Here is a 16,995-nt window from a genome sequence, read left to right as displayed (position 1 = left end):
CAAACATTTCATGGAAAAATCAGTTATTAATCTGTTATATTTTCATACCTGGATTCATTTGAACTTAGCAAAGAAATCAGCAGCCTGGCTGCCTTAGAAATCTATACACAAGCCTTTAAATTTACCACCACTACTACAATAAGCAGTAATAATTATATTCATTATTGCCTTTCAGTCATTATTTACAGTTTTCCAAAGTACCATAAGCCACAAAATGCTCAGAATTAAAGTTAAAAACAATGAAGCCTACAAATGAAGCTAACTAACCGGGAGGGCATACAACAAGTTTTGGAAGGACATCCAGCACCATAAAGACAACTTTATTAAAAGGAGCTGGTGCCCCAAGATGAAGTGAAACTCAAAATACAACAATGCCACAGAGCTCTCAGGCCAGAGTAGTGTAGCCTCAGTCAATGGTTTGTTTGCTTTCAGGAATTTCAAACCAAAGAACGATGCTCCTCACTGCATGGAAAAAGACGGGGATACTCCGTGGTGACTGGAGGACACATTTTGAACATGATTAACCCACAGAAACTCTGGCAAAGAGAGAGCCTTAGGCACCAATAAGGAGAACGTTGTGGGAGAGGGAAAACCGCCTCCTGCCAAACTACATGTGTACAAAAGCAGGCTGGTAATGTACAGCAGCGCAAGCAAGGGAGCAGAGGATTTAAAGAAAAGGGGATCCTGATTCATCTGGAGAAACCAAATGGACCTGCTGCTCAGGATACCGCAGAGGTGAGACAGAAGAGGGGTTGGCTGCAAGCCGGGAGATGACAGCCAACAGAGTCACCAGGAGATGATCAGAGAGACTGCAAAGCTTCACGGGGCACCACTAAGTGACAAGATTGTAACTGAAGGCAGCAGGTTGAACTAAATGCATTACAGTAATGAGGAACTTTGTAAAAGATGAAGCTAGGAGTTAGAAAACTCCATATCAAGTAACGAACATGCTGACTACTATTTATGTGGAGTAATGCCATAGCTAATGTTTACTAGGTGATCGTTAGTTTAACAAAACAAAAACAAAAACCTTTTCTAGAACGATCACGTTTCCTTGGCTCCGGCACGGACAGAGTTCTGGTTCTGAAGCTCTGGTGGGTGTGGAAATACTCATTTCTAACAGAGTACATTTCCAGATGACGTCTGAAGTAAGCAACACCATCAGCTGCAGTTTTAATAGAATTTCCTGGGAAAACTTTATTTGTGGATTCATAAATACTAAAACAAATTGTTCATGAGACATTTTACAGAAGAGGAAAATATGACACAAACACACAAATCTGACCAACTCAATAGACTATTAGTTCATTAACACACTGAGCACACCATTCAAACTTTAATGGTTTTTAAAAAGAAACCAGGTTTCCAGTAAAAAAAAAGAAAATAAAATCGTATTAGCAACAGTCCTGAGCTCCTTGAGCAAAGCAAATTCCACTTAAAGTTTAAGAGGTTTGTTTAGTCTGGTTTACACGGTGTCATAAGAGTTTGGGCAGCTATCTTAAATAGTTTACCCTCCAGCATTTTTCTGCATCCCAGAGAATTGCTAGGACTAAAGATGGCAAATTTCCAGTGACAGCCAGTGTCCATGGAAACCAGGACGTCTATCAGACCAGCTGAGAGTACCTAGGACACACCAGGCTTCAACTATCTATAAAAGCTTAGTGCATATTACAGTTCAATATGGGGTTGCTTTACTGGTGATGTGGGCATCAGAAGAGTTTGGGCAGCTGTCTCAGGCGGCTCAGGTCCAGGATGTTTCCCAGTGATCCCTCTGTCTGACGGAGGTTTGCCCTGACAAAAGATGGCTGCCTGTTGGAATGGTTCTTTTTGTCACTGGTATGTGGTTCAGTGTGGTTGGCTAATAGCTGCATTTTGGGGCGCAGATCCTGGATCAGCTGACTCTGTGGGAGGAACCTCGCATTCACAGCTTCTGTCAGGGGCTCACGATCTGATGTCTCCTGAACTCCCACCTCCTTTTGCTCCACCTCATCTTCGCCATCCTCTTCCTCGATCAACCCATACTTTCTCATGTACTTTCTGGTGGCCAGAGACATGTTACTAGGTGATGGCAGAGAATCACTGGTGGAGGAAGGAGTGAGACTAGAATGAGGAATGTGGCCTCCCAAGGACAGCCTGCTGAGCTGAGAGTCACTCAAGTAGTGCAGGGCAATGGCGTTGGCCTCCAGGCTCAGATCCACGCTGCCTCCTGGACACAGAGCGCTGGCTGTCGGCTCAGAAACACTCAGTCTAGAAAGTACTGCTGCCGGGTTGATGCTGGCCAGAGTGCTGACAGTACACAGAGAGAAAAACAGTCATGACATCGGCTATAAACTTGTTGTGCAGATGCATTACATTCCAACACTGACAGGATAAAGTGTAGCAGCATAGTTAAGATAACGCAGACCTTTCATCTACCTTAGTGAAATGCAAATTCCTCGATAACTTGTGTCTTGTCTGATTTAGGCTGTGCATTTGAGAGTTACACAGGGGAGTAGGGCTGTTCGATATAACCATATATATCGGATGACGATATAAAAACGTCTATCGTTTCATTTTACACTATCGTTTGTTTCGTGGTGTTGCAAAATAAACTGTTTATGGCAATATTTTTTCATTGTTTTGATGGTCACTGTAGTGGCTATATTAATTTCTTAATGTTCTCTCTTTCTCTTATATTTAATATAACCACACTACGGACGGACAAGCGCCTGTTTTTATGCGTTGTCGTTAGCAACAACGACAGTAACACCATCGCGTGTCCGCTTGTTTATGTTCCACATAAACCTTTCACAATAAAGCTCAAGATCCTGTTGAGACTTTTCAAAATAAACTGAATCACATGAAAGAGCAGATTATTTAGGGATGAGAAGTAAAAAAGAGCCGCCAGGTGCTAAAAAAATAAACCTTAGACTCAAACGTTAGAACAGGCTTTTTCCCGCAGCACGCCGTGTAATAAATACTCACAAAGAAAACAGCGGCCTTTACAACTTATGTCTAAAAATGTATCGTTTCATGCATCTGTTAAAACACTCGACTACATGACGCGCAGCTGGAAACACTTCACGCAAGTCGAGCTGCCCGAGATTCTCAGAATTTACAGAAAATGTTACATTTTTGTGATTTATATCGTTATCGGGATGATAGAATTCTTATATCGGGATATGAGATTTTGGTCATATCGCACAGCCCTACAGGGGAGTCAGGCATCTCTGATTTGTTGCCTTCAATTTCAGAGTACACAGTGTGTTCAGAGTTGTATGCAGTGATGAATGTAACACTGTAAAAAAGCCAGTCAACCTCAGTGGGAGTAGAGTTTAGGTAGCTGTTCTGCACATGGCGTTTAAGAACATAACAGTAAAAAAGTAATCATATCCCTAAAATGACACAGAGCTTTCAGAAAGATATCTACTGCAATTCAATTTATCCCCCACTGCTTTGTAATGCATTACTGTAAAATTCAATTTGACTAGAAAATCTTTAGAAGAAAAATAAAACAGCGCTTTCAAGGAATATTGTTAAATGTTCAGTTTCTAGGCCATACATCAGAACAAGATGGACCATGTGATTCAAGTGGTGAGATCACTTAAATTTCGAGAGAAGCTGAGTCTAATAATAGAATAAATGCCATGCTGTGGCAGACATTTTCAACATTTACATGGATATTTAAAAAAACCCAAAAAAAAACAAACAAAAAAAACCCTCACCTACAATAGTCATTTACTAACATGGAAAAGAGACCTAATGTTTATTAATCCACATTTCACCATTTTACTCTTTTTTTGCAGTTGACGATGTCATATTGTTCTTTGTGATATATTTGGTTTTAATAATCAGGAGGAAAGAAGCAGCAGAGAGGCGTATAAGACTGAAACTCTGTTTGCTGGTCCCAACACTGAATAGTCACATTTTAGGGGGGGGTTTAATAAATTTAGACAGATTTCTAGAAATGAGAGCAGCTTCATCAAAGTGTGCCATCTCTCCAAACAAGATCAGGTTTTTCCTGGAAACTTCCCAATTATCTGTGAAGCAGACACATATCCGTGTGTGAGGCGTTTCAGTACCTGGCAGTTTCCACAGCTTTCCGATGGTTTTTGCCAGACTCTGTCAGAACGTCTTCGTCCACGTGGACTCCGAGATGCTGCAGCTGCCGCAGTGTAGCACTGACCACCGGGTCTTCTACTGGACTCTGCTGCTGCTGCTTCTTGCTGGATGAAGAGGACGACATGGACTGGAAGGACTGAGAACAATCAGAAACTGCTGACAGACTCCTCGTCCTCCTGGATTCGTCCTCCACTTCCTGTTTGCTAGGTGACTCCTGAAGACGACTGGTGAGTTGAGTCTGAGACACAGAGCAAAAGTAATTATCTTTATATGACATGCACAGTTCTGTCCTTTGTACCCAGAGAACAAATGAACCCTGTGTTAATAATATTGACCAATGGAAAGGAAAAAAAAGTAGTTCAATTTGGAATTAAATGTAATGATACACAATCTTTGTGTTTTAGGTTACTTTTACTGAACAGTGATGTCCTTTGATTGATCCTTGTGGGGGGGTTTTCTGTTAATGTTTGACATATTATGTTTTCATCAGGAGGAGGAAAGAAAAAATAAAAAAATAAAAAAATCAAGGAATTCTGTACAATGAATCCAAAACGCTGCCCTACACCAATGACTGGCAACGCTTCCCCAGCAGTGGGCAGTGCAAAGTATATGCAGCCTAGAGCATTCGTACCTGTGCTGCTGTGTACCTGTGCATTAAAGCACACTTTAAATACATTATCTCTCCCTGCTGGTAATGAAACTTCTGCGTGCATGTCTATTTAACGTTTTAGGAAGGCAAAGGGTGAAAGTAGACACAGTCTCTATTACACGTTTTGCTGTGATATTGGTTTGAAAAATTTCTGCAACATGGCTTCTCTCTGACTCTGGAGGCTTAACCCTTTTCTGGATTCAACAGGTGAACACGTTTTTCTAAAGGGACCGGTACTTCTGTAACGCCATTCTACTCAGCTCAGCAGTTAAAGCGCTTTTTACCAAAAGTCTCATTCACCCAGTCACAAAGAGATTCATGCAGTGCTTTCTGGAAAGGAAGGGTCTATTCCTATCATTCTGACTGCAGAGTCAAACTGTTACCTTTTATTAGACCTGGCATCAAACAGGCTTGCAGATACTATTTTGTCTCACCATGAGGTTGTGGTAGAAGGTGTGCTGTTCCTCTGTTGGTTTGTACATGCTGAGACTTTCTCCCAGAACTGGACTGCTGATGTGGAAAAGAGCAAAGGCATTGGTGAGATAGCTCCACAACAGCGGTTAAAACTTTTCGCTAAACTTCAGTAGCACCACAGGTTTATTCAGTGTCACTGCAAATCAAACCATCAATTTACAAAAAGAAAACCATGAAAGCAGAAGTTAAGACCCATTAACTGAGTGGATTTATCTCAGTTGCACGAGGTTGTCAGTACTTCTGCAGTACAGAGAAATTTGAGCTGAAAATAATTTGTTTCTTTAAATGGCACCTGGTCTCACCTGTGCACACCAGGTGGGGAGCAGGGAGCTGAATGACCTCTGTCACTGTCAGCACTACCCGCAGGCCTGATGAGTGATGATGAAGAGTTTGAGGGGCTAGAGGAGGAAGATGAAGGTGGAGGCTTGGGTGTAGACGGGGGCCCAGTAGAGGAGGGAGGGTGCACCTGCTCTTCCTGATGTGAGGTGGACTGTGCAGGACTCCCCCAGAACAGACTAGCACCTGGAAAAAGAGTGATGGGGAAAAATGGTGATGATGTGAGCTATAAGCCTCTTCCTGGAGATTTGACTGCTCAGTAAACACTCACCCGTCTCTACGGCAATGCTGGCCACACTCATGGGTGTGTGTATGTCGCCTGGGGACTGGTTAGAGGACTGAAGCTTCTTCTGAGCCTCCAGGAGCATCTGGACCTGCCCGATTATCAGAAAATATTAACTGCAGCAAGGATGCAGCCACGTTAAACAGTACTTGTTGAAACTAGCCAGCAATACTATCCACAGAAGCCTTTAAATACAGCCACAGTTCCAGTTTCAGGCCTCTTCCTGGTTCCCTGTGTGCCAATGATAAGTCCTTGTTCTTATTCATGACGTATATATTCTGGTTGTGTTGTGTGGAAAGAGTACATCTGTTACCTGAGCCTGCAGCAGGCGCAGCTGGTGCTCCTGATGGAGGAGGAGCTGGTAGGTGTCTGGCGGTACAACTCTACCCGCCTGATAACAGCATTGATTCATACAGGAGGGTTGGGAAAGCCAGGGCGAGGGCACAGGGTCTGCTGCTGCATAGGAGTGTGGGAAGGAGGCTGGGGGTCTGCACGGGAAAGAAGGAGTAGGAGGGCAGACAAGTGTGCAGGGAGGAGAGTGGTGGTGGGTGGAGAGGGGAGTAGAGACATCAGGGTTGAGGGGAGCTGGGTGGCTGGAGGAGTGTGGAGGTGAAACATGTTGATGAGATGGAGAGGGGGCAGGGCAAGTGAATGATGGAGGAACAGACCGAGTGGTGGGGGCAGGAGGTACAGAAAGAGATGGATGGTTGCTAGGAGGAGGAGGAGGAGGAGGAGGAGGAGCATGGATGAGACTAGAAGGAGAAGGATCATTATGATGGGACACAGGTGAAGCAGCAGGAAGGAGACCTGGGGAGGCGATAATGGCGGTACAGTTGTAGGGATGGTTAGAGCAGCAGTTGCAGGGCTGCTGTGGGTTGGAGTTGGGGTTGGGGGTGCTTTGAAGATAAAGAGGAGTTCTAGGGGCTGAAGAGGAGTTTCCACGTGGATGAGCTGGAGGCTTGCAGGCAGAGGCAGGATTGGGCTGAGTGCAGGTGAAGCTGGAGTCAATCAGCAGAGAGAGCTCGGGAACAGATGGCTCCACCCGCCGAGCCTGAAAGGAACAACAGATTACTGCAGAGAGAGAGAGAGAGAGAGAGAGAGAGAGAGAGAGAGAGAGAGAGAGAGAGAGAGAGAGAGAGAGAGAGAGAGAGAGAGAGAGAGAGAGAGAGACACAGACAGACAGACAGACAGACAGACAGACAGACAGACAGACAGACACACACACACACTTTTGGCTTTTAACACAACTTTATTTACACCACATTAAAAACAAAGACCACAAAAAACCCCACCTAGCACAAAGTTGCTACTACATAATCAGCAACATCAACATGCACTAACCATTTACTAACCCCAACCAGAGAGGAGGAAGAACAAGAGGAAGAATGTTGTTTTGTCAGCAAGCAGGAGTGAAGTATCATATAAAGTGTACACCCACATTTGAATCAAATGTTGTGGATTTCTATTAAAAAGGCTGGGAAAAAGGAGATGAACACGAAACACTGGATTTGCAAGTTGCGTGACGCACAAAAGTAAAATATTCCCAACATCTGAGCCTGAGACAGCCTAAGGGCTGGGAAAACTAATGTTAAATCAGCACATCCGCAGAACGGTCAGACCTCACATCTCACACACGTAACATTTTCCACATCTGAGAAAAACATCTCCACACCACCCAAACCACCCCAGAGTGTGTTAACGGAAGCGTTGACCCGAGCCCATTCTGTGACTGACCTGGTGAGCTGGAGTATGAGGGCTCGGGGACGGCCGTGGAGAAAGATCATCATCCTCAACTCCAGAGTCCTGATCAGTGACAGAAAGGGCAGCGGAGGGTGGAGGCGCTCTGAGGGCACAAACAAATCAGCACACGAGCATTAACACACTTTTTAGTCACCACTGCTAATTGTCTGACAAGTACTAACTAGTTCATTGGCCTGCCTGCTGAAGGAGATCTGAGCTTCTCTGAAGACCTCCAACTTTCTGCTGTGATCCTCTGAAGTCAGCTCCACCTGCAGAGTCTTCCCATCCACCTGCACTGCCTGCTGAGCATACACAGCACAGCTGATCATGAGTGAATGACTGAGGAGGAGGAGAAAGCGTTTAAAACAGGTGCTGTGTTACCTGGTAGAGAGTGGCTGTGTGTGAAGCCGTCAGCAGCTGGCAGTCCAGCTGTGGTCCTGAGCCTCGACAGCGGAAGAACTGAGGAGCTCTGCGAGCGCAACCGAACACAACGAGGAGGAAGAAGCCACCGTCGGACAGCACTCTGAAACACAGCACAGCCGATCAGACACGCGAACACGTCCAATCCACTCCTTTCTGCCACCGTCACCTCACCTGTCCTGGAGGGTGGAGCTGAACATGAATCTCAGACACCAGGCCCACACCTGAGGGTTGTAGATGTGTGTGACTCCACTCAGCCAGCTGTCACGAGACAGGAAGCAGAAAGAAATACCCCCACTTAAGAGAAGCAAAAACATCTGGGCTTACATCTGGACTGTTAGAATTCATCTAAAAAAAAAATCTTTCACATCATTTTTTCTCGGTACTCCTACTCGGAGTAGAACATTTCATAAAAAATACAAGTGCCTCTCATTAATAATTAGAAAATTAAAATCAGAATTTCTTAAAATGTGAACAATTTTTAAAAGAACTCATACATCAGTGCTAATCACATCCCAAAAGAACTACCAGGTGATAATTTGGACTTTTTCCCCCCCAGGCTTGTCTGATGAAAGGTGAAGCTTACAGTCCGACCAGCGGCAGGCTGGAGGCTTTCGGATCAGACTCAAGCAGCAGGAGCAACTTCCTGGTCTGGTCCATGGTCAGAAACCTGAAAAGAGAACTAAGACGTCAGCAAACGTGATCAGAGGCCAAGACGTGTGGTGATGAACTCTCGCTCTCTCACCCTCTCTGTCGGCTGCTGTCACGCCCCAGTGGTCTGCTTACGTTGGTTAGACTCCTGAACAGAGCAGTCGGGATGATGGGGACACTTCTGACCGGCTCCACTTCCACGCTGACAGACGGACTGATGATTGACCAGCTGAGGGTAAACGTTGCAGCATCACTCTGCTCACAGCAGGCCACATGCCCTTTGACCTTTAGCAGCTGAGACAGATCTAGAGTCTGTCGGCTGCTCACAAACTGCTGCAACACCTAAAACACCAACACACAGTCAACACAGTTTTGTATTATTGTTGAGTCTTTACCTTACAATATAAAGTGTCTTAAGGCAACTGTTCTTGTAATTCAGCCAAATCACAAGAACAGCTGAATTGAACACCAGCAGCTGCTGTGCTCCACCTAAAACCACATCTGTGTCAGTCTAAGCATGCATATGCCAAGATCATTGTAGTAAGAAGAGTTGATCATGTGCTGCATTCACTGGGAAATGTTTTGTCTGTGTAATCTTTAGGCAGTTTCAAGTGGCCACTAGAGGAAGCGGAAGGGCTGAAGGGTAACAAACTCACCTTGAAGCAGTGATGGAGCTCGGCCTCTGATTGGACGACAGTCTCAGTCTGAGAGGAGAATAAACAGGGAACCAGGACGTCTCCAGGCAGAGGAGCAGAGGGAACCTGACCCGAGGCTCCGGCCTGATCCCGACCCGGGTCGAAGCGATCTAGGGTGATTGTGATGCCCTCCTCATCTGAACCACAGCAACACACAGAGGACAGACAGCTGGACTAAGGTGCTCGATGCCACAGACACATTTATAAAAGAGCTGAATCAGCATTCAGGATGAGCTGAAGTTAACCTCTGACCTGAATCGACAGAAACCGTTCCCAATAAGAAACAGTGGAGGTGGGGCTTGTTACTGCGACGGGCGTGACGATGCGCCAGACGAAGAGTTTTCTCTAATAGCACCAACTGAGGCTTCCTGCAGAGACACATACCTCATCTGTTGTCACTTAAGTATGACAAGATTATAGTAGGTTAAATTTGTTATTGATTCAGTGAATAAAATATAAAGTGTAAAAGTCTGTCATGTTTTTATTGCTCTACGTGGTTTAAAAAAAAGCATCTTATTTTCCTTATTTTCACTCAAATGTGAAAAGTATCCATTCTTAATAACCATCTTAATAACTTAGTATGCAGTCTTTTCCTTCAGCAGACTTTTGCACACATTAGCAGACCACAAGCAGTGAGTCTAGATCTCAGCTACAATGTGCTCTCACTACAACAGTGCACAACCAGCTCTATTGATCAGCAAGGAAGCAGTTACCTGTGTGAGCTGAGGTGAAGGCGGAGCTTCTTGCCCATGGGGCTGCTGTCCCACAGAGCTGATCTGGATTTAGGGAAACTCAGTGGTGTCCGAGGGTTCACCGAGTTCCTGTACACCACAAGAGATAAGATGGGGACACTCCAAAAACAGCTTTGTTATATTTCATAACAAAATAATTCACATTTTAATCAAGTCACAAAAACCTAATCATTAAAGAATGACTAAAATACAAGGATGACAAGAAATTGTATTTTTTGTATTCAGAGTCCAAGTGTCAAAGTATATTCTGGTCATCTTCACCGATGTTGACATAAAGTTTTTAAAGAGCTTATTCAATTCACTGTTAAATCTAGGCTAGCTATAGCTCACGGAAACTCACAGACCAGTTCAGTTTATAAAGAGATATCTAGATGGTAAATTATATAGCGCTTTTCTACTCTGAGTAGCCCTCAAAGGACTTTATACAACTTGCCTCAATCACCATTTTTCTACCTAAGTGCTTTCTATTTAACAATCATACTCCTAGAGTTGCCCAAATGGGAATGGGAGAATGGCATCCATGCTGATTGAGGCTTGGGGAAAAGAGGTCCAGAGGAAACTAGAGACTGTGGGTTTTCAGCAGTGTTTTGGCCTGGAAGGAAGATTGTTTGTTTGTCGTTACCAAGCCAAGTCAAGTCAACACGAAAGTTACAACCTTCTTCCAGCTCAGAATCTGATCACCTCCTTCGCTGCTGTCATAAAGGGGAACACGCGAGGTTCACAGCCTGTGATATAATCCATAACAGATCAAACCACTGCTGAACAGACAGCTTTCATTTCTCTTGTCGTTTTTGGGAGATGGGGGTGGGTTATTAAACTATTACCTGCTGTCAAAGGAACGGGCCCTGTAACGGAGCAGCTTAACGACGACTAGCTGTGTGCTAACATTAACTCACCGTGCTCTCGCAGTCTCCTGGAACATTTCACACGGCAGTCCCTGGAGGCTTCGCGGGTAGTTCATCGCTGTTGTCGCTGAAAGAAGAGACTATGAGCGCTAAATTGAGCCTGCTGTTACCGACTGCTGGGGTATTTGCGTTAGCCTAGCGATCGGGCCATATTAGCGCCCTTGCTACCTGCCTAAACGTAACAAAGCTGAACTCTTCAGGAAGGTCACTGAAAGATTAAAAAAGTTCCAACCGTCCTGGAACAAATTTCTTGTCTGTTACTATCTTAGTAAATCAGGCCGCAAACAATCCGCAGAAAACACAGGTCTGCTACAGTTTAATTATGGCGCTGTTTCCCGACTCGACTGGCGGGGCAACAGAATCAGCCAATAGCAAGTTCCGCTGCAGCCACTCTGGCCAATGGCGTGCCGCTTCTTCTTCTTCTAATTCTAACCCTGTCCATCCTGCTCACTCGTAATGAAGATCTGAAAGTCTTCAGCTCTTCCTCCTGTATTTGTGTCAGTGCCACCATGTCCAAACAATACATCATTGCAGGTCTCACTACCATCTTGTAAACCTTCCCTTTCTTTCTTGCTGCTATCCCTCTGTCACAGATCAACACTCGTCTCCACCCACTCCACCTGCCTGCAGTCTCTTCTTCACCTCGCTCGTGCGCTGTTTCTTTAAATGGCCAGCGCGAGGTATCCACCTTCACTACCTCTGCTCCTTCATTCACACACGTATTTTTTTCTGTCTTCCATTCCTCTGTATTAGGGCCACATAAGGAAAAAATATTATTCAACATTTCGAGGTTAAGGTCGTAACTCTATTTTGAAAAAGAAAAGAAAAGAAAGAAAGCTGAAATGTGGAGATTACAGTTCTTTACACCCGCTTTAAAATGTCTGGTGTGGATGAGTTAGTGATTTTTAAAAATGTTTTATTTCTGTCAACCTCTTTAAGTTTACCTTGACCAGCAAAAAGCATGGGCTACCAGAGAAAAGTCTGAGCCAGCCAGGTGGTCTCCGTTTAAAAACACATGATCTATGTATGAGAATCTGTTGAATTATTTGTGTGTTCAGCTGTATCATTTTCAAGCACACAAGTAGTTTCCTGGAAAGCAGCACATGGAGGAATTATTTATCAACCTGTTATATGACACCAGTTCAACAGGCTCCTGTGTGAAGCGCAGAAATAGGTTGATTAAAGTTGGATACCACCAAGTTCCTGCACTTCTGGGCTTTGTTATCATGTCTTGGGGACAGTGAAACACATTATTCCACACAATTTAAAAAGTCAAACCGGACCAAATTAAAATATATATTTCCATTACTTTGTGCTTCCTGTCTTTTATTGTTATTTTTTCTTTTAATCGTCTTGATCTTGGACTCTGGTACTTTGTAATTGATGTATTTTCAGATTTCACAGGGCAAGCACTGCTAGCCTTGCTTGCACGGAAAAGACAGGGTTACTACTATACAAAGCATCCCCCTTTTCCCCAGGTTTAAAGGTAAGAGGTTTTATTGTCGAATGAACAGAATGAACTGTGATTTACACCACACAATAAAATTCACTGTCACATACAAGCTAAATCTTCTAAATCCCCCCCCCCCCGTTTTCTGGTCAGTATACTCAAAATGTTTTTTAGTGTTTTGTCATTAATGTTGCAGATTCAAAATCAAATATAAAAGTGTTCAGGTGCCCTTTCGGACATATAATCAGTTTGTTTTGTCGGGACAACGCCCACTTTCACAGAGTAAAACGTGTATCCGTTTTTTCCCGTGAATGCGTGTATCTTACTCATAGCAAATCTTCGCTGGAATAGCGCTTCTTTGTTGTTGTATTTTGGGTCCAACCAGCCAATCAACGTACGATTTTGCCCATGAACGCCCACCAGTTTTGCGAGCCGTCCAATCAGCGAGTCCTCACGACGGACGCCATCTTGTCCGTTTAAAGCGGCGGTGCTCGGGGTCCCTGTTGGCTGCTGTTGGGACCTGTTGCTCTGTAGTTCCGTGTTGTGCAATGGACGGGTGAGTTATTCCACAGTCTCACGGTGACACTCCGCTTAAATGTCGTTTCTGCTCTTTCATGGAAACCCGGGAGCACCGGGGTTTGTCGGAGGCGCTGTAGTGTGCAGGGAGCGCTCCTGCTGTCGCGGAGTAGTCGCAGAAGTGAGTTTTGTGCTGGGAGCAGGAAGCGTGACTAGCACAGTTAGCTGTGCTGTTAGCTCACGGTGGGCCGTGCTCTGCGGGCACCTACCTCTCTTTTCCAAAGTCCCACATCACGGCCGCACTGAAGCGCGACCCGGTTACCCGCTGAGGCTCTGCTCGGGGACGTTTTGGAAGGTTGTTGGTGATGTGTATAGGATACATGAGCGGTGAGAAGTAACCAGAGCACACAGGTTAGAGGCTCACGCCCATTCTGGTTTATCTTGCCAGGCAGTCGTTCACGTGAAACAGTAACAGTTAAAATTTAAAAAACTAATAAAAGCATAAATTAATAAAGTAGCGTCACTTGTGTCGTGTGTCCCGAAATATGGAGCTGGCCCTCTAATCCTTTTAATGCGGAAACTGTACTTTAAAGTGTGTGTGTGAGCGAGAGAGGACTGCTGTGAAACTCCTAATTGTCATGTTTCATCTGGAGTGCATTTTTAAAAGCTGTAACACACTCGTAGAAGTCGCCATCAGGAGTGTGCGTGTGTTGTTTTCTGGGGGTGATTTTGTTTTGAGTGTGTGCTCAGGTTTAGATGTAAAGTAGATGGTGTCTTGCTTTAGTCTGCTGGATTAGGGAAAGGGCCTAAAAGTGGCTGTTTTTCACAGAGTTCAGTTGCAGCGATGGTGAATAGGAGAAAGCAGCTTTGTTGGTGGAGGGAGGGAATGTGAGGCCTGTAAGCCTGCTGCTGTTAAACTGTGTGGACTGACGGGGAAAAATAGCAGCGTTATTAGCGTTGATCACACCGGTAGCTGTGTCCACTCATAATATAATGCGTGTCATTTCAGCTTCAGTCAGGGGGCTGTGGAGCATTCACGGCCCTGATGGAATATTTGTGTTTCGTCAGGACTCATCCCTGCCCCGAGGGCTCCTCTTCCAGCTGCTCCTCATTGAGCACAGTGGTGTGGGCCTCAGCCTGGCCAGCCGGGGGGGGGGGGGTGAACAACACCAACAAGTCATGTTTGGAGTATAGCCTGCAGTCCATGTTGATAAGTCAAAGCGGCAGCAGAAAGGATGTAGATATAGTACCTGTGTGTGAGAAAGTCAAACTGCTGTTCAGTGGACTTGTGCACTGTGTGCTTATAGTAGTGCTTTTAAATTTATTTATTTATTTATTTTACACAAAGGAATTTCTTGAATTGGAATATAATTTATCGAGTAATTCGAAAAATTCTCCAAAAAAGTCTTTGCTTCAATTAATGCACGGCTCTGTAGCGCGCCGTTGTTACCATGGAAACAAGAACACGAGCGTTTCACCCCCATCTGCGATTAAAAACAGACCTGCAATGCAAACGCATTTAAGAGCAGCGTGTGAAAATAAAGTCTGAAAACATTAAGCCTCTAGTTTTAAACAGAAACAGACACACACAAGAGGCGGAGCCGTTACCGAGACGGGAGCTCACGATGAGTAAAAGAAAACTTATTTGTAGCATCCAAAACAGCAGCGCTGTTCCTGTAACCACCATTAAAACCTTTACTGGGAAAAAGCTCGCAGGAGCCCTTCATCAAAGCACCCGATTAACAAACTCCATATGTAAAGACTGTTCGTTTTACACTGAGATAAATCGGCAGTATACCTACAGAAGTTGTATTAAAATATGCAGATTGAAGGAAATTGCCGTCCCGGGTTTCCTCCGTGGCGTGAGCGATAAGCAGAGTTTTGTCCTTTCCTTCTAAGATTCCTAATTATTTAAAGTAACACTCAGGTATGCCATTCAGCTGGGTTAGTTACGACGTCGGGAGCAGCTTGGGAGAACAAGGAAACACAGACTGCTTCAGGTTGTCTTCCCAAATCGACTCAAAGGTTTATTTGATACACAGCAGTTTATATAGAGGAAAAAAGGTTCGTGTGTCAGCTTTCCCAGTTCAAACCGGTACAGACTAAATAAGGAAACGTCTTCCTGCCTTCTGAGCAAAGTATCCCTTGTGTAATTTATCAGTTCAGCTATAATTTATGATCATCCCAGCAAAATACACTCCTAGACATAAAATACAGAGTTCTTTCATTAGTGAATTCTGAAACGAACCACCTAGCCTTTAACGAGCCTTTTCCAGGAGATAAAGAAAAAGGGAGGATGGGAGTAAGGAAGTGGTCTCATCTCTGTGGTGTTTTCGACCTTGGGGGACCAGCCTGTGAGTCCTACACATTAATTCTTGGGTCACAGAGAAAGAGAAAAACAACTAGTAGATGGGCCTTATTGAGTAACTCTTTTCTGTATAATATCACAATAAAACAATATCCTGTAAATGCTACTATGGTATCAAAATATCACAACACAGATGAACTATTCATTCAGTCTGATACATGTTTCAATGATACAGCCTGCTGCAGGCTGTTGTTTTACATATAGACATACCGCAGCAGACAGGGGTGAGTCTAAAGGGGGGCATGGGGTGTACTAGACCATATTTATTTCAAGGCTTTTGTAACATGTTGTAACATTTTTCAGATTAAAAGTGAAATATTTTGTGTAAAATATTTTATTAATTCAGTTACATTAATATTTAAAAATATATAAATAAATTTTCTTCACAAGCCAATAAATGTATTTTCTTTAAAAAATGTATTTTCTTTGCAAAGACCTCCCAGAGCCCTCTAATAGTTTGTTAGCATTGCTTGACTTTCACGGCAATATCCGTGTATTCAAATGCATTGTAGTGCAATGCTGATGTCTCCACACGGATTTGGGATAAATGTCTGTGCGTTTTATTTTGTTTTTTGTTAGGAGCAGCTGTTCTGATAACTGTGACTCTACAGACTGTGTAACAGGGGCCGTCGGGATGCCACCATGTTCCCGACAGACAGGAACTAGAATTGAAGTCAAAGCTTAGTGTTGATGGACAGAAAGACACCAGCACTCCTGTTACCAAAGGAGCATCGTGTGTGTGTGTGTGTGTGTGTGTGTGTGTGTGTGTGTGTGTGTCTGTCTGTGTTCACACCACGGGTCAGTACACTCTGTCAGTTCTCTACACATCCCGGCTTATCAAAGCCTGGTCATCTGATGATTTGCTGATAAGAGCTGATGGTTTGCTTTGGCAGTAAAAAAAAATTTCTTCATCTGTTCACTGTGAATCCATCACACTTTTTATTGATTTAGTTTTAGTTGAACTTGGTCTAGGATTTCAGTCCTATCCATAGTTGATAAAGCAGCTGTGGAGCACATTCGCATCCTGTATCTCCTGTACTGAGTGACCATATCCCATGTGACTGGCAAGACGCTTCAGCTGCTCAGTGTTCACAGCCGCCTTTACTGGTTGGTTGCTGGAGCTTTGTAATGATTTGGTCTGAATGAGAAATTATGATAGTGAATAAGCAATAAACACAAGTTTCGGGTCTTAAGTGCCTCAAGTGTTCTAATGTCCAACTGCAAAAATTGGTTTCAAAAACAGCAGAACTTCTCAAGCTTTTGGGTTGAGCGGCCACTCCTGTGACCTCTGACCTAAGGAAAAAGGTTGGTGATGGAAAAGAGGGTGCAGGGTTCAGTGAGGTGCAAGTGGCTCTGACTGGCTTCAAAAAGCTGCGTCTCAATAGGCAGCACCTCCACTGTCACCAAACTATTGTAGCAGTCAGAGCAGTTGGAGGCTGCGTGGAGCTAGTATCCATGTGCTGCTTGTGGAAAAGGTCTGCTTCAGACTCTGCTTCATTCTCTTATCACCGTTTGGATCTTGTATGAAAAACACTTGAGGTTGCCGTGAGGTTTTTATGGAAAAGGTGAGGTGCACACTGAGGCAAGCAGGTGCTGAATAGAGATGTCCCATCTGCAGGGCAAACCAACCCGCCGAGCTATCGGTCCCTTGCCGA

General features: G+C 44.3%; 2 protein-coding genes across 9 annotated transcripts in view; one reads left to right on the top strand and one right to left on the bottom strand.

The window, feature by feature from the left end:
* Window positions 1-1,172: 1,172 nt before the first annotated feature.
* stil (STIL centriolar assembly protein) lies at window positions 1,173-11,871 on the bottom strand. 3 transcript variants are annotated; one of them, XM_082511343.1, is made up of 16 exons: window positions 10,998-11,871; window positions 10,063-10,170; window positions 9,602-9,717; window positions 9,311-9,486; window positions 8,749-8,996; window positions 8,590-8,673; window positions 8,178-8,264; window positions 7,965-8,106; window positions 7,782-7,885; window positions 7,578-7,686; window positions 6,157-6,894; window positions 5,832-5,934; window positions 5,527-5,746; window positions 5,185-5,257; window positions 4,062-4,339; window positions 1,173-2,286 (listed from the first exon to the last, which is right to left on the bottom strand). In XM_082511343.1, the coding sequence occupies exons 1-16, from the start codon at window positions 11,060-11,062 to the stop codon at window positions 1,710-1,712; spliced, it is 3,228 nt and encodes a 1,075-aa protein (XP_082367469.1). In that variant the 5' UTR covers window positions 11,063-11,871; the 3' UTR covers window positions 1,173-1,709. The 3 variants fall into 3 exon arrangements, with proteins under 3 accessions (XP_082367469.1, XP_082367468.1, XP_082367467.1); XM_082511342.1 differs by having other exon boundaries at window positions 5,185-5,260; window positions 7,782-7,882; XM_082511341.1 differs by having other exon boundaries at window positions 5,185-5,260; window positions 10,998-11,870.
* A 1,058-nt stretch (window positions 11,872-12,929) lies between these two features.
* Window positions 12,930-16,995, top strand: part of LOC309692653 (polypyrimidine tract-binding protein 1-like) — a 27,066-nt gene continuing 23,000 nt past the window's right edge. For 3 of the 6 annotated variants that reach the window (XM_082511347.1, XM_082511346.1, XM_082511344.1), the window contains exon 1: window positions 12,930-13,012. Coding sequence is in view for 3 of the 6 variants with exons in the window: in XM_082511346.1 (XP_082367472.1) it covers window positions 13,005-13,012 (8 nt within the window). In the remaining 3 variants the exon portion in view is untranslated. The other 3 variants (XM_082511349.1, XM_082511348.1, XM_082511345.1) reach the window with 2 other exon arrangements.

This window comes from Aulonocara stuartgranti, assembly GCF_965226115.1.
Source record: "Aulonocara stuartgranti genome assembly, chromosome: 17".
Classification (NCBI taxonomy): Eukaryota; Metazoa; Chordata; class Actinopteri; order Cichliformes; family Cichlidae; genus Aulonocara; species Aulonocara stuartgranti.
The sequence above is the reverse complement of the archived record's forward strand: the minus strand, read 5'-3'. Positions and strand labels throughout refer to the sequence as shown.

Bases quoted from the DNA above. Each gene is read 5' to 3' on its own strand.
- stil (XM_082511341.1), bottom strand. From the start codon at position 11,062: ATGAACTACCCGCGAAGCCTCCAGGGACTGCCGTGTGAAATGTTCCAG. The intron at 9,487-9,601 runs GTCAGAGGTTAA...GCTGTGGTTCAG, and splicing joins AACGGTTTCTGTCGATTCAG to ATGAGGAGGGCATCACAATC. The intron at 8,107-8,177 runs GTGAGGTGACGG...GCTGTGTTTCAG, and splicing joins AGCTCCACCCTCCAGGACAG to AGTGCTGTCCGACGGTGGCT.